Source organism: Hyalella azteca, unplaced genomic scaffold (genome assembly GCF_000764305.2).
Source record: "Hyalella azteca isolate HAZT.00-mixed unplaced genomic scaffold, Hazt_2.0.2 contig13059, whole genome shotgun sequence".
Classification (NCBI taxonomy): Eukaryota; Metazoa; Arthropoda; class Malacostraca; order Amphipoda; family Hyalellidae; genus Hyalella; species Hyalella azteca.
Window position 1 is genome coordinate 25,276 of NW_025942994.1, and position 17,177 is coordinate 42,452.

General features: G+C 39.0%; 3 protein-coding genes across 3 annotated transcripts; 1 reads left to right on the forward strand and 2 right to left on the reverse strand.

Moving 5' to 3' along the window:
• Positions 1–1,099: 1,099 nt before the first annotated feature.
• On the forward strand, positions 1,100–4,184 carry LOC108676521 (heat shock factor-binding protein 1-like). The gene is made up of 3 exons (XM_018164606.2): positions 1,100–1,344; positions 1,619–1,685; positions 2,397–4,184. Exons 1-3 carry the CDS (start codon positions 1,255–1,257, stop codon positions 2,489–2,491), a joined length of 252 nt encoding a protein of 83 aa, XP_018020095.1. The 5' UTR covers positions 1,100–1,254; the 3' UTR covers positions 2,492–4,184.
• Positions 4,185–5,677: 1,493 nt separating this feature from the next.
• On the reverse strand, positions 5,678–10,996 carry LOC108676429 (protein TEX261-like). Its single transcript, XM_018164504.2, has 6 exons — positions 10,822–10,996; positions 9,804–9,883; positions 9,303–9,456; positions 8,967–9,034; positions 8,485–8,602; positions 5,678–7,925 (listed from the first exon to the last, which is right to left on the reverse strand). The coding sequence occupies exons 1-6, from the start codon at positions 10,892–10,894 to the stop codon at positions 7,807–7,809; spliced, it is 612 nt and encodes a 203-aa protein (XP_018019993.1). The 5' UTR covers positions 10,895–10,996; the 3' UTR covers positions 5,678–7,806.
• A 1,558-nt stretch (positions 10,997–12,554) lies between these two features.
• Positions 12,555–16,515, reverse strand: LOC108676440 (GTP-binding protein Rit2). The gene is made up of 5 exons (XM_018164514.2): positions 16,099–16,515; positions 15,829–15,885; positions 15,507–15,580; positions 14,829–15,020; positions 12,555–14,250 (listed from the first exon to the last, which is right to left on the reverse strand). The coding sequence occupies exons 1-5, from the start codon at positions 16,214–16,216 to the stop codon at positions 13,966–13,968; spliced, it is 726 nt and encodes a 241-aa protein (XP_018020003.1). The 5' UTR covers positions 16,217–16,515; the 3' UTR covers positions 12,555–13,965.
• Positions 16,516–17,177: the final 662 nt, after the last annotated feature.

Below are 17,177 nucleotides of genomic sequence, written 5' to 3' on the forward strand. Positions count from 1 at the left end.
TTTAGGGTAAAATTAGTTATTTGGGATAACATCTTTGTAAATAAGTTCGCGGCTCATATGTGGCTTTTCATGGCTGAGATATGGAAGGCACTAATTCTCTCACAGCTCAGATAAATGGAATTCACAGCTCAACAAAATGGAATCATGGCTGGCAAACCCATAAAACCATGGCTCAAAAAATCCAGTCACAGCTTGCCAAGTAGATATATTCCATGCCTGTTTTGATAAGGTAGCTGTAAAATGTAAAAATGCTAGTGTTTTCATTTTAATGCCAAATTTGTCAATGATACATGAAAAAACAATAATACACATGATTCTTTATTTCTATTCAAGTTCCATAAAAAAATATTGCCATTCCTGTGTGCCAAACTGAAAAATTGTGCAGAAGCCACTTGTGAATTAGACATAACTACCAAGAATCTGATAAATTTCACCCATTCAAATAGTTTATTCCCAATTTCTATTTATTCAATGAAAAATATTAAAAAGGGCCTACTTTTACCTGCAATTTCTGAAAATGACTATGAAATGATTCATTATTGCAATTTTAAGAAACTTTTGGCAACATTCCATATTGACCTATGCTATGACAGCCTATACTTATAAGCTATAGCTTGTTGCTATAAGCTATATATGGCCATATACATCATTTAAGCTATATATGGCTAATGGCAAATGATAAAAGTAGACTCCATGTGTTACAGTTGGTGCAGGTGACACACCAATCCAGATGGGCAGCATATAGAAATCCATGTGATGAAATGATTGCTTAATTGTTTTAGTTGGAAATAAATGCCAATTTAAGGTCAAGGTGTCTAGATGAAGAGCTTAATATGAAGCTAATATCAAGAAATAAAGAGCCATATGACATGTATAGGTATATAATTAACAGTCTGGGTCAGAACTAACCAAACCTAACTCTGCTAGAATCTGAGCATTCGTAACTTGTGCATAGCATTTAACTGGTAAACTCAGTGTCATCAAATATTTTTTACAATTAAGTATCACTCGATGTTTTTATGCAATGGCTGAGAAGCATTATCAATTCTAGGAATATTCAATGGCAAATTTTACTGCAAAGCTGCAAGGAGTTAAGAAACTTCTGGAAAAACCAATTTTGTCAGAAGCAATCTCTCAAAACCATGTAAATATTAGCCATGTATTAAGTTGGTTCATTTATGCACTTGCTTTGATTTTTCCCTGTGACCTTTAACTTGAATAGCAGAGCATTTAAAGATATAATAAGTTGGTGCTATGGCGGACTCCTCAGCTGACCTAAGAGCTAACAATCTGAATGCTGTGTCTGTGCCTGATCCTAAAAATGTGCAGGACCTCTCACAATATGTAAGTCTGTTGATGTTCAAACTCTGTTCTTTGTGCAGTCAGTGATCAAACTCTGTTTTGATCTAGTCTTATTCTGATGCCCATGACATTTCAGTTTATAATAATTTAGCTATTGGACATTCCCATATCATTTAGATTTAATCCCAATATTGTCCATAGTTTTGATGCTTTTTCTCAAGTTGAATAAATAAATTACTTGCTCTATGGTTGAATTAAACTCCGTTTTAATTTAATGGATGATAATATTTATCATAATTTTATACTTTATTGGCAGGTTGCAGTGCTGCTTCAGCAGATGCAGGATCGATTCCAGATCATGTCCGACCAGATCATCCATAGAAATATCCTTTAATGCTAACAACTCAATATATTGATGTTTCTTCATTTTATTTGCATTCTGTTTAAAATTCACTTGAATGCACTGCAAAATTACTAAATTTCCTAATTACTTGCCAATGTTTCTCTGTTATTTCATCTGCTAACCTCAGCTGTAACCTCATGCCACGCTATCTAAAAGGCTGTTGATCCTAATTCTCTTATTGCTTTGAGCTGATGTAAATTCTTTTATTTTGCAACAATAGTTCATTTAGCAACAGTTAATTTGGTTGTCATGAGTTCCTTGTTATCTTGGCTACAGTGCATTTGACTGGTGAATTCCCTGTTACCTTGGCAACAGTTCATCAATCTTGGCCATGTTTACAATCCTGATTTGTTGTACGAAGTGAAATACTCCACATCTCATGTTGTGTTTCTCATTCCTTTCTTCTTTCTCTCTCCATATTTTTTTCTAAATTTATCTTACTCATTCTATACTGTACCCTATCATTACATTTTCTTTCACCTCCTTCTTATTCTCCACTGTCTCCTCTTCATCCTCTTGCCATCAACACTCATCTCCCGTGACCCTGTGTGTGCCGTCCCGTCATCCTCCACGTCCCCCAATTAGCTGTTCATGATCCCATTAGCGGTTATCATGTCCCTCATTGTACCTAAATGCTACCTATTGCCAAGTGCCAATTAACTGCCTCAATTGTTCCTTAACTGCCCAGCACTAGACGAGATGGGTAACCGGATCGACGACCTCGAGAAGAACATCAGCGACATGATGGCACACGCAGGCTCTGACGACTCCACCGGCGAGAAGTGAACTGCCCCGTGGGACTCGGCTCAACTCTTGCTGTTGACTTGGCCGCCGCCCTGTGACTACATCCCTTTCATGTTTCATTCATGCTCATGCAATTGCTTGGTGGCTAAATTGAATTCATAACTCATTCTTGCTCGCGCAGTTGCTGGCATATAGATTCCTCTCAAACTCATCGAGCTTGTTTTATTCAAATGCCACTCGTACCCATCTGACAGAATGAAACAAAATTATATTCACTATCTTTAATTTTCTCTATTTTGCTCATCACAATAAAATGGAAATATCAACTGATTGTGCTCGAATGTAGTGATTTAAGAGTGCGGCATGTTGGTGAACCAGCATAATCTTGTACGAAAGGAAAGCTTATGTGTAGATGCTGGATTTGAACCGCAGCAGATGGCATATTATAATTAGAGATAATATACGAGAGAAAGGTTATGCAAGACGTGTTTGTAAACGTGTTGCTTAGGTAGGCCGTGTTTTCGTATTGCGACCTGAAACTAATGTGGAATTTGCAATAGCAATTTTTGAATTAGAACGCTCCTACAACCTGGCTGGAGCTGTTGGTGGCAGTGATCCACAGTTTGAATCTTCGCGTCGTCCACCTTCTTGCCTGGAGTGGTAATGTCTGAGAGCTTTGCTGTAGGACTCGTTTTCAGAGGCTTGCTAGGAGGCAACCCCACCTGAACCTCACATTCTTGGCTGCATACAAGCTGCTCTCGAGTTATGGTCTATGTCTATCACTTGCTCCTATTGCTGTGTATCTTGATGGAAATTAGATGTTCCAATTGCAACATTCACTCCGACGCTGCTCAGCCCCGGATGTCTCGTTACATAAATGAACTTCGCGAGATCGAAGGTTTTCTTATTCATTGCTGCAGCAGCATACTTCATTCATCAATGCATCGTATATTAATACTATCATTCAATTGTGGTGTAGATTCCTCCGTGTCGTCATATGCTTGTGTAAGCCTTCGTTCCTATAATTTCTAAGCTTAGATATCCTCTCAAGTTTTTTGTGGCGACCATCGCGACCAGCCAGCGCCATCACTCCATCAAACGGCCATCACTCGCCCGTCATCACACCTTCAAATGGCCATCACTCGCCCGTCATCACACCTTCAAATGGTCATCACTCGCACGTCATCACACCTTCAAATGGCCATTACTCGCACGTCATCACACCTTCAAATGGCCATCACTCGCACGTCATCACACCTTCAAATGGCCATCACTCGCCCGTCATCACACCTTCAAATGGCCATCACTCGCACGTCATCACACCTTCAAATGGCCATCACTCGACCGTCATCAGTCCATCAAACGGCCATCTCTCCATCAAAAACGGCCATCACTCCATCACATCAAAAACTAAATTCTCAACCTATGTTTCTTCCTTACCTCGTATCTCATTCCTGTACGCGAGCCCCTCACCAATTTATTCCAGCAATTTTTGTGCTGCCCGAGGTACGGCGCGTGCCGATGACTTTAACTAACGTAACAATATTTGTGCTATTCGTCTGTGTTGTGGAAGCTTTTGTTTATATTTCTATAAAAAACTTCATTGCGAGTCATGTTCTAATCGTTCACATGAAGCAAAGGGTATATGAAGTGTATTAATTCAGTGTGTTTCATATAGGTAATTTTATTTTTGCCCTCCAACGAACGTCTTCATCCCAGTAAAAATCATTCTGTGGAGATAAAATTAATTTCCTTGCTTGCTGCGATATCTACCGCTGTCTTGATGTTGTGTCTAATTTTATCTCATGAAATTTCAAAAGGGCGTCATATCATCCACCACCACACCACATCGGAGGTGCAGTCCTCACTCCGTAACGTTAAGGAAGTTAAACCACCGATAATTAACAGAGACATATAATTATTTAGACGCCATACATACAAAAATACACTAGCGCGGGCCTGATGTATCATACATACAGTGAAGTAATCGCAGTAATATTAGGTGAACCCTAGCACATATCTCCGCTAATGACAGCTGCGTCTCAATTTAAATGTGAACGGTGAATTTAATGCTCAAAAATTTAGCCAGAAGTATGGAAAAGAAAACGTTTACTAAATCCAGACCCAAATACTACTACTATAATATTTGTAGGTGTGCTTTATGCACGATTCGAGAGCAAAAATCTTCATGCAGTCAACTGACTTAACTGATTTGTAGGTCATTTGCCGAAAATTCATATTAATGCGGATATTGATGAATAATGCATAGGCATTGTTGAACTTACGAGCACCGTGATGAGCGGCTGAGCATGCAGCGCTCACACGTAACAGGTCTCGTACAAATTTAAACCTTTGTCGGTGAACACATAATGACGATCATTAATAAACATCATTAGTCTGCAAGGAACGTTTAGCAAACGCGAAAGCGGTCTCGTATCTGCAATTCGGTTTAACGAAAAATCGACTGGATCCTAAGCCATTATTTTCCAATTCCTGAAACGACACATGATGTTGTATGGTAACCTAAGAGTCGAAACAAATGATGAAGCGTTTGACTTTTAGTCAACATAAAGCATATCTTGTTACCAGGATTCAGGCAGGAAGAGCATTGACTGCCGTTAAAGGGTCCTTCAACACAGATAAAATTCTAATGAAAATCCGTAAATCTACGATGATCGTAAAGCCTACGATCGAAGTGAAGAATTCTGAGCAATACCAGGACATCAGGGGACAGGGGGGTGAACTGTTAGTTAATGATTATGTATAGGGCAGCGTTTAAATCATATGAATAAATGTTGACAACATTTGTGGCAGGGGTGACGTGCTGAGTATGACGTGATGAATGGTGATGAGGTGGAAGAGTTTCTCGAAAGAGAAAATGATTCATTATTTACCAATCTCAAAATTTCCGATTAACAAAATAAATTGTATACAGTAAATAATAAAAAACATAACGAGGAGCTCAGTCATTCGACCATAGCGCAGGAATCTTACATTAACTTGAAATTTCCAGTAACTCGTTAAACTTATACCAATCAATTACATAATTAACAACAGAATAACTAGAATTTGAAATCAAGCAAGGACACTGCACTGAATAATTTATAGTAAAATAACAAAAAATATAACTCAGTACTCACTGCAGTGAGTGACAGAGAGCGCATTTTCTCGTCGACGAAAACTTGAGGTCACGGACAGACAGACAGACGGATGGACATAGCGAGCACAATAGTGCATTTTTTCCATAAATGAGAAAATGCGCGTTGGTGGTGCAGGAGGCCAGGTAGCACTTAAGACTCGAAGGTACTAAGTGCTTCGGAGGTCGTAAGTGTTACAATTATCCATTATCATAACTGGCTGTGACATCCGAAAGATGTAGGCATCATTAAAAAAACAGCAGATTTCGTCAATTTGTGAGGTTTTCTGATTAATTTTTTAAACAACTGCAGCGTTAATTCGGCAATGACGCACTCATTTTTTCTAGAATAGATGCGCAGATGAAGGCAATGCTTCATGCGCTACAGTGCATGTACTGCATTTGAATATCGACATTCCTTGCAAAGAATGTCACTGCTAACCGCCGTTGCGTCCAATGTAGGAAAAACAATATAGCAAATATACCCCAAACACAGACAAGATACGCTAGTCAACATTCCTCAGCTACACAATAATCACAGGTATAGGTTCAGTGCATCGCTGAGGACCACAAAACAGTTCAACGCTGAACGCATGAAAAAACAATACAACGTGACATTTAATCAGACATTACATATTGTTCTCAAATAAGCCCGCATATGTATTGTTCATCACTACCACAATACTCAGTTTTTCTTATAAACTGAAATACAGAATAAACTTTAACGACCTCAAAAGTTTAGGAAGAATGGATGAACAAGAATTCGAGTTAGGTTTATAGTTTGGTAAGCTACTAAGACACTTCATTTAAAAATGCCGTTAACATATCATGGCTGAGGTATTCTAGTCTAAAGTAGCTCCTTGAATCTTTCCCTGGATAATTTTACCAGCCAGAACTGCTCCATAGCGATCAGATTACACACACTCGCACAATATTGACATTCAATTGAGTCCTCGTGAGATAATTCAAGTGCTAGTGACTGTTCCGGTTATCCGACTAAACTACTGAATTCAAAGCTCTGTTACTCTGTAATAAATAATCAGCGCGATTGGTTTAATTGTTCTTGCCAAAAACATGGAGCATTTGAAAATACTTGTACGAGAGTGAATGGCGGTAAATTTCATGCACTAAAAATAAAATAAAATGACAGTGTTAATGCTAGAGTGGTGTTCAGTAATGGACTCATAATATCACGTATCGGAATCACCCCCAACACAAACCACCACCTAGAAAGCTTAAATTCAACACTTTTCTTTGACAAAAACAACCCCCGAGAAAAACATAAGCAAACCACAAAAAATTCTGAAGCTAAAATATGATTTTGCAATCCCTCACTTCTTTATGGCAAATCTAGCATAATTAAATTATTAGGTATAATTTATTTCAAAACTTCGAAACAAAATTACCGTAATCAACTTTCATTAGACTATAATTTACTCAAGATTTGATTAGTTTTATCCTTTCCAACCACGTCCGAATAGCTTGTCAGTAGGTATTAACTTAACTTAAAAATGAAATAGGGGAAAATATCATAAATTCAACCTTTTTCTGTCACATTTTATCTGCCCACCACTCAAGGTAGCTATATTATCAGCACTTACGATGGTCAAATGTGAAAAACGAACAAAATCACGCAACATTATCACTAATCGCCAGGCCATTGGCTTCGTTTGGTACAGATGTATTGCTTGCAGTGACATTTTTTGCAGTCACATTGCCTGCACTGGTATATTTTTTCCACAGACATTGCAAGCAATATCATTATTTACACAGAAATTGCTTGTGGTGTGGTGAAATTGTTTAATTAAAGTGGTGAATCTTTGAGTAGTGTTGTTTACAATTGCAGAGTTGAGTGTTCGCATTTGGTGACACCGTTTGTAGATAAAACGTTTATCTAGTATAGGTGCACGTCAGTAGCCTTGAGCAATATTCTCTTCATGGTCACACGGCAGTGACCATATAGAGCATATTGCATAAGAAGGCCTTGACACTGAGGGGCACCACACCAGAAGGCCTCGACACTGAGGGTCACCACATCAGAAAGCCTTGGCACTCAGGGGCACCACATTAAAAGGCCTTGGCACTCAGGGGCACCACTTCAGAAGGCCTTGACCTGAAGGGCACCACATCTGAAGGCCTAGACACTGAGGGGCACCACATCAGAAGGCCTTGGCACTCAGGGGCACCACATTAAAAGGCCTTGGCCCTGAGCGGCACCACATCAGAAGGCCTTCTTGGCCCTGAGCGGCACGAACTCCTCCTTGAGGTAATTGAAGAAGGCGAGCAGACCGTACCGCTTGCCGCCCTGCTTGCTGAAGTACCCGGTCACAAAGTCATCATCTGCACACCATAGCAAGGGTTAACAGCAGCTGCTCATTGCACTGTTGGGTCCAGGTGTAATCATGGGACATTGATATGGGATATGTTCTTGAGAGTTTGTCATTATGTTTGTCATCTTGAGAGTTTGTCACGTCGTTAGTGGCAGGTGGCATGAGCCAGCTTGTCTTCATGCTTATGTCATGAGTGGCAGGTGGCATGAGCCAGCTTGTCATCATGATTACGTTATGAGTGGCAGGTAGCATGAGCCAGCTTGTCATCGTGATAACGTCATGAGTGGCAGGTGGCATGAGCCAGCACGTATTGATGCAGCTAGGATCTATTGAAAAATCACATACGGTCTCTTAGATGCATAACCTGTAGATTGATTTTATCGACATTTTATTAATCAGGACCAAATATGGATGACCCTTAAACCACACTCTAGCTTGACCAGGTATAGTATGTTGCAGAGCAATGTCCACTGTTACAGTGGTAAATGTTGAATAGATGAAACTTGATACTAACGTGTGATATACTGATAATATAATATTATATATGGACTATGGAGCCAAAGACATACTGGAATTGAGGAGAGGGGCAGTCTCTGCTCTGGTAGGTAGAATGTTCTCATTCGCTGAGAGTGACAGGAAGAACCCAAAGGGCACCAGCCACACACACAGAGTGAAGTACGCCACCACCTGCACAGAGTGCAACTTTTTCTTAATCCATAAATTACCGCGCCAAACTAGCTGTCTGCAGAAACAAAACTGAATAAAAAATATAACTCAGTACTCACTGCAGTGAGTGACAGAGAGCGCATTTTCTTGTCAACAAAAACTTGAGGTCACAGACGGACAGACAGACAGACATGGCAAGCACAGTAGTGCATTTTTTCCATAAATGAGAAAATGCGCTAAAAAGAAGAAAACTGAAGATAAATACTGAGCTCTAAGTCATTTGAGCAACTTGGTGGCTTTAAAACACCTTTGCCTCTCAACATCATCAACGTAAACTCTAAGTTGTCAAATTTCTTGCTCATGCATGGGGAGTTAAAAGCCTGACCTCTGACACTGGGTAGTAGGTGCTGTTGAAGTATGAGAAGGCCAAGCAGTGCTGAACTATGAAGGCTCCTGCTCAGAGTAATTTCCTGTCAGTTAATTGATCAATTGATTCAGAAGAAATATCACACTAAAGGCTGACTCTTCATCAGCTAATTATCGCTTTCAGTTGTTTTCATTATACTATACAATTATACAATAATGTATTATATATGCAGGTACAGTATTATTTAAAAATTTACCAATCAGCCACAGAAGTAATAGGCAATTTTTTCCAACACAATGCAGAGCGGAATAAAAATTACTTCAAACAAAAATCATTGTAGAGACTGTAACTTACCTACTGCAGCAATGAAGGGAGGTGAGGATAGATAGAAGAATGGGAAGTGGGTCAAGAGTGAGAGATGCAGCAGTTGACTCACAAAACCCAGCACAATCACACTGGTAGGCAAGCTCTCAAAGCAAGCCAGTAATATGTACAACACAGTTGTCACCTGCAAAACATAAGGGATATGAACTATAAACATGTTTCTGTGGTATATGTTGAATTCTTTGAATTAATTGAATTATTATCCTTCAATTTTGAAGGACATCTTGTCAATTTTAATCAACTTTCGATTTAGTTGTTTTGATCATCAATTTCAGAACCATTTTTTTTTTTTATTATTCTTGATGGCAGTGTTTTCAATGAATTTTTATAGTAAAATATTACAGAAAAATATAACATTTTTTACATTAAACAATGCTAGCTGATATCAATGCACACTTGCGCTATTTTACACTTTCAAAAGCATATGGATGAAATTATGGAAAAGCATATATTCAAAAGGAAGTTACTCACCCATATGACTATACGGATTATTTTTGCAGTTAAATTTGTAAACTCCTCCACCAGCTCAGCAAGGTAATATAAAGCAGCCGCTGCAAATACAAGCACCCAAAGTTAATTAGAATTTGTAATGACTAAGCCTCGTAATTAGGCACATCATGCATTCTAAATTTCTGCTCACTATCTTGATTGACCAGACAGAACAGATAATATTTTTGAAATCAGATAAATATGAACAAATTATTTTTGAAAAAAAAACTTAGCTTTGGCTTTATTTTTAAAAATTTTTTCTTCTCTTCATGATTGACATGACAATAAAATAACTGGTAAACAGTACAAGACACTTCAATTTTTATGGTTCCATTGAGACAAATTTTCAGTACATTTGAATCATGCAGCCTGAGCCTAATTGTGCACTTTAGATAACAATTAGATAGTAGGCTAGGTTACTAGTACTAGGTAATTGATGCAGCATGAATCTTGGTTTTGAAAATGGCAGGAAAGCTCTAGTTGCAGCCCTGAAGATAGATGTTTCACATGCAAGTGCTGTGCCATACTTTACACTTTCTGTCTTTCAGTCTGTTTGGAGGGTACCGTAATAGACTAATACTCATAGAAACAGGTGATATCAGTTAGCTAAATAGTGGTGGTGTTTTTGCCACATTCAAGGCTAGCTTCTGCCTAATTTTCAGGTTTGAAACTCTAGGTATGTAATATGAATAATAAATAAAAACTAAAAGCAGCTCTAATAAATAAAGATTTGAAGAGACAAAATCAACCATAAATTGAATTGCAGGTTTACATTTGTACAGATTAGGCTCCTTGGACTGCATTGCTCAATCTATGAAAATTAGCTAAATATATTATAGATTGGGAAATATTAATTATCATATATATTTGACTTTACAGCAGTATAGCTCAAGCCCAGCCTCCCAGGCTGCCAGGTAAGCAAGCTCAACTCTACAAAAAATTCAGTGCAGATTATACAAGCAAAAATTGATATGTTGCTTTCAAGCATTGTAAAACTCACCGAGAGCAAGAGTCAGTAAAAAAATTTGAACTATCATAGAAACAATTGACATAGAAAATAGTAGTAGCCCCATCTCGCTTCCTCTATCCGCTTTCAGCCTTATTCGCAAACCATCTGCAAGCCGCGGCACTTGCTACAAATCGTTTCGTGGCATGTAAACATTGCGTTCGGACACACCGAGTGTGTCTTTGGTCCAGTAATCCGGAATTATGTTTTTTATATAATAGTTTGTAACATAGTTGAACTAGTTCAACCATGGTTTTTATCGTCTAACGTCAACTTAACGTCAAGTTGGAGTATTTTTTTATCACGAGTTATTGATAAAATCACTTGGTATATTAAGGAAACTCGACCAGTAAGACAGTTTGTTAAAAATTGTGGAGGTTTAGCTTAAAATTTTTTCTAAATTATGGCGTTCTTCGAAGGGGATGCATTCATGTAAAATTCTGTAATAATTCCTGCGGCAGCGTATCGATAATTAATACTCTCATTCCAAAATTCATGCAGATCCGTTAAGTATTGAAGGAATTATGAGCGGCCCAGTTGCTTAAAAAATACGTTTATTGGTTTTAATAAAAAATAATTCATGTAAAATTCTGTAATAATTCTTGCGGCAGCGTATCGATAATTAATACTCACATTCCAAAATTCATGCAGATCCGTTAAGTATTGAAGGAATTATGAGCGGCCCAGTTGCTGAAAAAATACGTTTATTGGTTTTAATTGAAAAATAATTCATGTAAAATTCTGTAATAATTCCTGCGGCAGCGTATTGATAATTAATACTCATATTTCATAATTCATGCAGATCCGTTAAGTATTGAAGGAATTATGAGCGGCCCAGTTGCGCGAGTCCGCAGGCGGGTCCGTAAAATTATCGATTGAGTCAGCATCATGGTTGAACTAGTATAAGGTTGACCCATCAGAAGCCCATTTTTGCGGATGTAGCTCGTTGTTCGCCTGTGACGTCACTGATCTCAATGACGTCACGGGCATTAACCAATCACCGAAATGCGATCAAACCAGTCGACCAATCAGGCATGGGAATGCCGGGTTTATTTACGTTTCTCGATCTACGTGACGCAACAAGAAAGCTGAACTGAAAGAAGTTCCTCTCGTGGGTCAACCTTATATAGTTCAACCATGAGTCAGCATTGCTCAAGACCAGAATTTCTTTCATACTCCTTTCCGTGCACAAGTCTGCTACAGGGCAGAGTAGCCTACGTGATTATTTGTTAGAAACTAAAGGAATAAATTTCCATCATTGTTGGTTCAAGTTCATGTGGTGAGATGAGTACAGCTGCTTGGGTGCCAGGATGACAACATCTATAGACTATAATGATATCCCCTCTCGTCCCTCAGATGATAATGATGCCGCGCCGAGGGTCGGACATCGACGTGATGCTAGCCTTTAAAAGGTTGATCTTTGCTTCAGGGCTGATTTGAAAGTTAATTTGTTGGTCTACGGCTACGCACCCCTCCGAAGAACGTTTTTTCTTCGTAGAGAGAGTCGGTTTTTTCACATTAGTCGGTGTTGTGAGTAATGACACCCTACAAGTGGGTTCGATGACTATATTAGGAAACCAGTTGAATTTGGCCCAACATACCAGAAGACGACTACCATTATAGGCTTTATAGCTACTGAAGTTTCATCTCTAATTATGCGGGCTTCAGCTACGCCAGTCGTAACGTCTCTGCCTATTAAGCACCGGCAGGATAATAAACATACTGCATCCGATTCCTGGTTTGATCTCCGAACTAAACTTTGGAATTGAAGACATGAAAATAACACCGAGACAATGTTAGAACATACTATATTAAAGCACTTAATGCAATATCATTGGTATATAGACGAGCAAAAGTAGCAAACATTTACCTGGAAAAGGTCAGTTGCAAACATAATTAAATGGAGCGCATAAGCACAGCTCTTAATAATAAGTAGAGATAAAATGCAAAGCATAGTTGCAGATCTAACATATTGCAGCGTTCATTGAGATTAATTAAGCGACTAGCGTAGTTGTGGAGACATAAAATCGTGTGAAGTTTGTCTTGATAAAACCTTACAAATTTACTCCTACATATCCTTATAAAATAAATACTTGTGACTCGAATTATTGGTGCGCAGAGAGAGAAGCCTTTTTAATTTTAATATAAAGTAAAAACACTCATGGTATACATCCAGATTAATTTCTTGCACACCCCAAGGCTATTCCTAACAGGATTCTAATAAAACCTTTTATTAACAATGCCTACCAAGCCCTTGAATAGTACTATTTTTAGGCAAAATTGATAGTTATTTGAGACTACATGTATAGGTATATATATAGTGCCAACTGCCAATGCGTCACTTCTTGATGGGTTTTAAATTAAAAAAAGAATCCTAATAATTAGAGCCATAATTCACAACTGCTGAATGATTTGGTTTGATTAACCTCATATTAAATATTACCTACACAAGAGGAACACGCACACAATACATAGAACGTTGTAGCTCTATGTGTAGTGTCAGTATCTCTGCAGCAGATAATATTGATTATTTAGATAAATATATTCACTGAGTTTCGAACTATTATACATATGAGATCTGACAATTAGTAACAGGCAAGCAAAATAGAGAAAAAAAGTAACTTCTATGAGAAGGTCTTTCAGATCGTCTGAGTATCGAATTAAGTGCAGGACTACGCGGCATCTGCTGATGTCATCAGGAGCAGCTGACTACGCTGGCATAAAACGTACGGTATTACCTGCTGACGTTTCCGAACCATGGAGCCTTTACTTTAGCCATCAGTGGGACATATGATATCAAACCGCTATATTAATGTACCGTAACAACGTCCATCTGACCAGCAATGGCCACTGACGGGATATATTGCACATTTGCATGCTCATAAAAACTCATGCAATTCATTTACCAAGATTCTAATGGTTTCCTTGCATACGTATATTGCACGATGTTCACTGAACACCATCAAACAAGTGCCTCAATTCACAGTTTCATTGAAAAGTTCACACTTTTATTATTTTACCTATCTTTGGCTTTTAGGTCAACGCAACACTTGTGCTTCCTTGAGTCATCTCATCATTACCATTTCAATGTTTGTTCCTGGAACACCATTGTTGTTTTTGCTCTCTTCATTTACCACGTTATTTGCGGTTCCTGCGAAAGAAGTTGAGTAGCGCTAGTTTGAAATTCTTCCATCTATTCGCAGTAGATTTAGACCGCGTCATCTTGAGAGCGGCTCGCAGCCCGCCATCAGCAGTGTGGGGTAAGATGCCACATGGGGGAAGAGGTAGGTTCTTACGCCCACATCTGATGGCTCGTACTGCAGTGTGGAAGACTTCCTCCACGCCTTGACGCAGAGCTGCTGACGTCTCAAAGAACGGCCACCCGTACGACTGAGCCAATGTCAGGCCTTCTTCTGTTGATACCTGCGCATGATAGAAAGGTTGACACTTCAAGTGATATTGGGGGCGGTGCAATGTTAGGGGGCGGGGCGAGAGTGTCATAGCAGAATGCCCCTGTGTGATACAAGAGTGTAAAACCAATGAGTATCCCAGGTGTTTGAAGCCTGTCTGTATGAGTAACCAGAATGTGTTGCCAGGTGTGTGAATGCATCCCGTAATTAATGAATCTTCACATCGCTTATTAGACACCCATTGAGTATTGTTGCTCTCGTCCTAAATTCCCAAATAACTAAGAAGAATCAATACAACTGCTCTCAAGGGTTCTACCACACACGCACAGCGTTCAGTCCCTTGGCTATAACCGTACAATTGTGCGCGAGGTCTACCTTGGTGCCCAGCTATAACCGTGTCCAGTACCCAGCTATAACAGTGTGCAGTATCCCAGCTATAACAGTGTCCACTACCCCAGCACTAGCCGTTTCCAGTAACCAGCTCTAATGTGAGACGATGATTTGGTCGTGGATGATGCGATATTGAATCGTAATCAAGTATGACCAGAGGGTTGGTCGCGCTCCAACCATGTCCACTACCTCCACACTAACCGTGCGTTGGTGCGCCAGATCGAGCTTAGTGCCCACGAGCACCACGGGGCACACGCTGGAGGCACGCAAGGCGCCGATGAGGTCCGCATACCGAGGCACCTCGTCAAAGCTGCGGCGGTCGCAGGTGGCGTAGCAGATGATGAAGCCCTCGCCGCAGCGCATGTACTGCTCACGCATCGCCGTGAACTCCATCTGCCGCATCATTCACTCATTCATGAGCCCTCGAGGGTTTATTACAGAAAATTACTTCATTGAGAACTTTAAAGCAAGCAAAGAAATTGCCAATAAATTCATCATGTTTTCATCTACCTCAAACTTGGCGTTTCCTTTGCCTTTGGATTTTTGGTGCATTTGTGATTTAAGCAAACTAATTATTCAAGAATACATATACTTGCACTACATCATTGTTCAAGAGAATTTGATCACGGATGAAGGTTTCTGGCCTCAATTTTTATAATACATACATGTTATAGTGACTTACATCTTTTGCATGTTCTTTAATCTTGCTATTTGATTATTAATTTTTCAAGAATACCAAATACAACACCCAATGAAAAGAATGCACAGAAGCGTCCAGAAGGTCCAGCAAAATGATCACCTCACCAGTAGTTTTCTGAATGTCCAGCATGGAGGCTCACCTGCCCAGCTGTGTCCAGAATATCCAGCATGGGGGCTCACCTGCCCAGCTGTGTCCAGGATATCCAGCAGTGCAGGTTCATCATCAATAACGGCCTGCTGCTGGTAAGCATCCTCTGAAAAATTGCCATAAACTTCACAACCATTCACTGAAATAACCACACAATGCCAAAATAACAGCATAACAGCATTTTTACACATGTTGGGAATAAACTTCTAAAGTTGTCATCTCAAGAATAACACTGCTTGCCTCTGTGAGAAATAATTCAGGACAGAAATAATATGGTAACATGAAGTTAGACTTGCAAATTGGAATAAATATTTAACACGCAGAAATGTTTCAGTAATTATAAGAAAGACTCACCAATGGTAGGATCGTGGTAGTCAAGGAAACAATGCCTCACAAACTGCAGGGTCAGGGCTGGCAGAAAAACAGAATAGATGTTTCATTTAATAAATATTACAGATTATATATATCATGGAAGTCTGTTTGCATTAACTTATACATTTAGTCAAAGGTGTTAATAGGCCTTGGCAAGTACCTATATATTTGCCTTCAAACTGTAGATTATTTACTAGTTACATACATGGAATTTGTAGGATTTGGCAAGCAAAAATATCATAGGAAACTCACCAGACTTGCCCACTCCCCCCTCCCCGAGCACTACAATCTTGTAGACAGAAGTTCCCCCCTGGCGCTGCTCACACTTAGCAGGCCCTTCACCCGCAGCCTCCTCCAGCACTGAAGGCATCTCCAGATGCTCTTGAACAAGTTAAACCTTGTTCATCACAAGACAATATTTATCTATCGCATCACCTACCCAATTATGTTTGTTTGCATTATTTTGAAACAAAATTGAACATTTATTTTACTTCATCATTCAATCAACTATAGAACATAACTTTTTTCACAGACTAGAAAAATAGTTGTAAATCTTCATTAGTGTGATATCAAATGCAAATGAGTTTTTAGCAGCAGCTACTAAGATGCATTATACCTAGGTAAAAATTAACATACTTTTGAACCTGAATTGCAGTTTTAAGAACAAAGAGAGAAAACATTTCTACAAAAAAGGGACACAATACATAGCTATCCCACAACTGTATAGGGTGTTAAATCAATGCTTCCTTATAAAACACTATAAAAGCAAAAGCATGACCAATTTGGGACTTAGGTACATATTGGAGGATGGTAAGTTAGTAATGTTAAGCAATTCTCTTTATGTCATGACAGTCGCAAAGATTTATTTGAAAAAAAATCATAATTATAATTACTAACATTGCCATACAATTGAATTTAAACCAGTTTACCGCATTGTCAAAATTGGCAAGGACTCTGGAGCTATGGCTGTTAGGGGTAGCAAAGTGTTTAGGAATTGGGCACAAGCCAGCATGCCTGAGCATGGCAATGGGATGGTCAAAGCTGACCCTGACAGCCAGACAACACATAGATGTAGATTAGCATTTTCCTACATATGAATGCAATCTTGCAGTTTGTTAAAATTCATTTACTTGTTAAAACCTTTATTGTAATTACGCTTGTTGACAGTCACTTATTAGTAGGCAAAGTCAACTGCCTCATGCCTTATCAAAAGAATGATGAACTAGACTTACGACTGTGCGGATTAGATCCTGAAACCATTTGCTTCATTCGTGAAATCTTTTTGTCTTTTTCTGATTTTGTGTTTGCGCAAATGTGTTTTCCTTTTATTA

Bases quoted from the DNA above. Each gene is read 5' to 3' on its own strand.
- LOC108676521 (XM_018164606.2), top strand. From the start codon at position 1,255: ATGGCGGACTCCTCAGCTGACCTAAGAGCTAACAATCTGAATGCTGTG. The intron at 1,345-1,618 runs GTAAGTCTGTTG...CTTTATTGGCAG, and splicing joins TGCAGGACCTCTCACAATAT to GTTGCAGTGCTGCTTCAGCA. The intron at 1,686-2,396 runs ATATCCTTTAAT...ACTGCCCAGCAC, and splicing joins CGACCAGATCATCCATAGAA to TAGACGAGATGGGTAACCGG.
- LOC108676429 (XM_018164504.2), bottom strand. From the start codon at position 10,894: ATGGGGCTACTACTATTTTCTATGTCAATTGTTTCTATGATAGTTCAA. The intron at 9,884-10,821 runs GTGAGTTTTACA...TTGTATTTGCAG, and splicing joins TTTACTGACTCTTGCTCTCG to CGGCTGCTTTATATTACCTT. The intron at 9,457-9,803 runs GTGAGTAACTTC...TATGTTTTGCAG, and splicing joins TAATCCGTATAGTCATATGG to GTGACAACTGTGTTGTACAT.
- LOC108676440 (XM_018164514.2), bottom strand. From the start codon at position 16,216: ATGCCTTCAGTGCTGGAGGAGGCTGCGGGTGAAGGGCCTGCTAAGTGT. The intron at 15,581-15,828 runs GTGAGTCTTTCT...GCAATTTTTCAG, and splicing joins CTACCACGATCCTACCATTG to AGGATGCTTACCAGCAGCAG. The intron at 14,251-14,828 runs GTTAGTGTGGAG...TATCATGCGCAG, and splicing joins ATCTGGCGCACCAACGCACG to GTATCAACAGAAGAAGGCCT.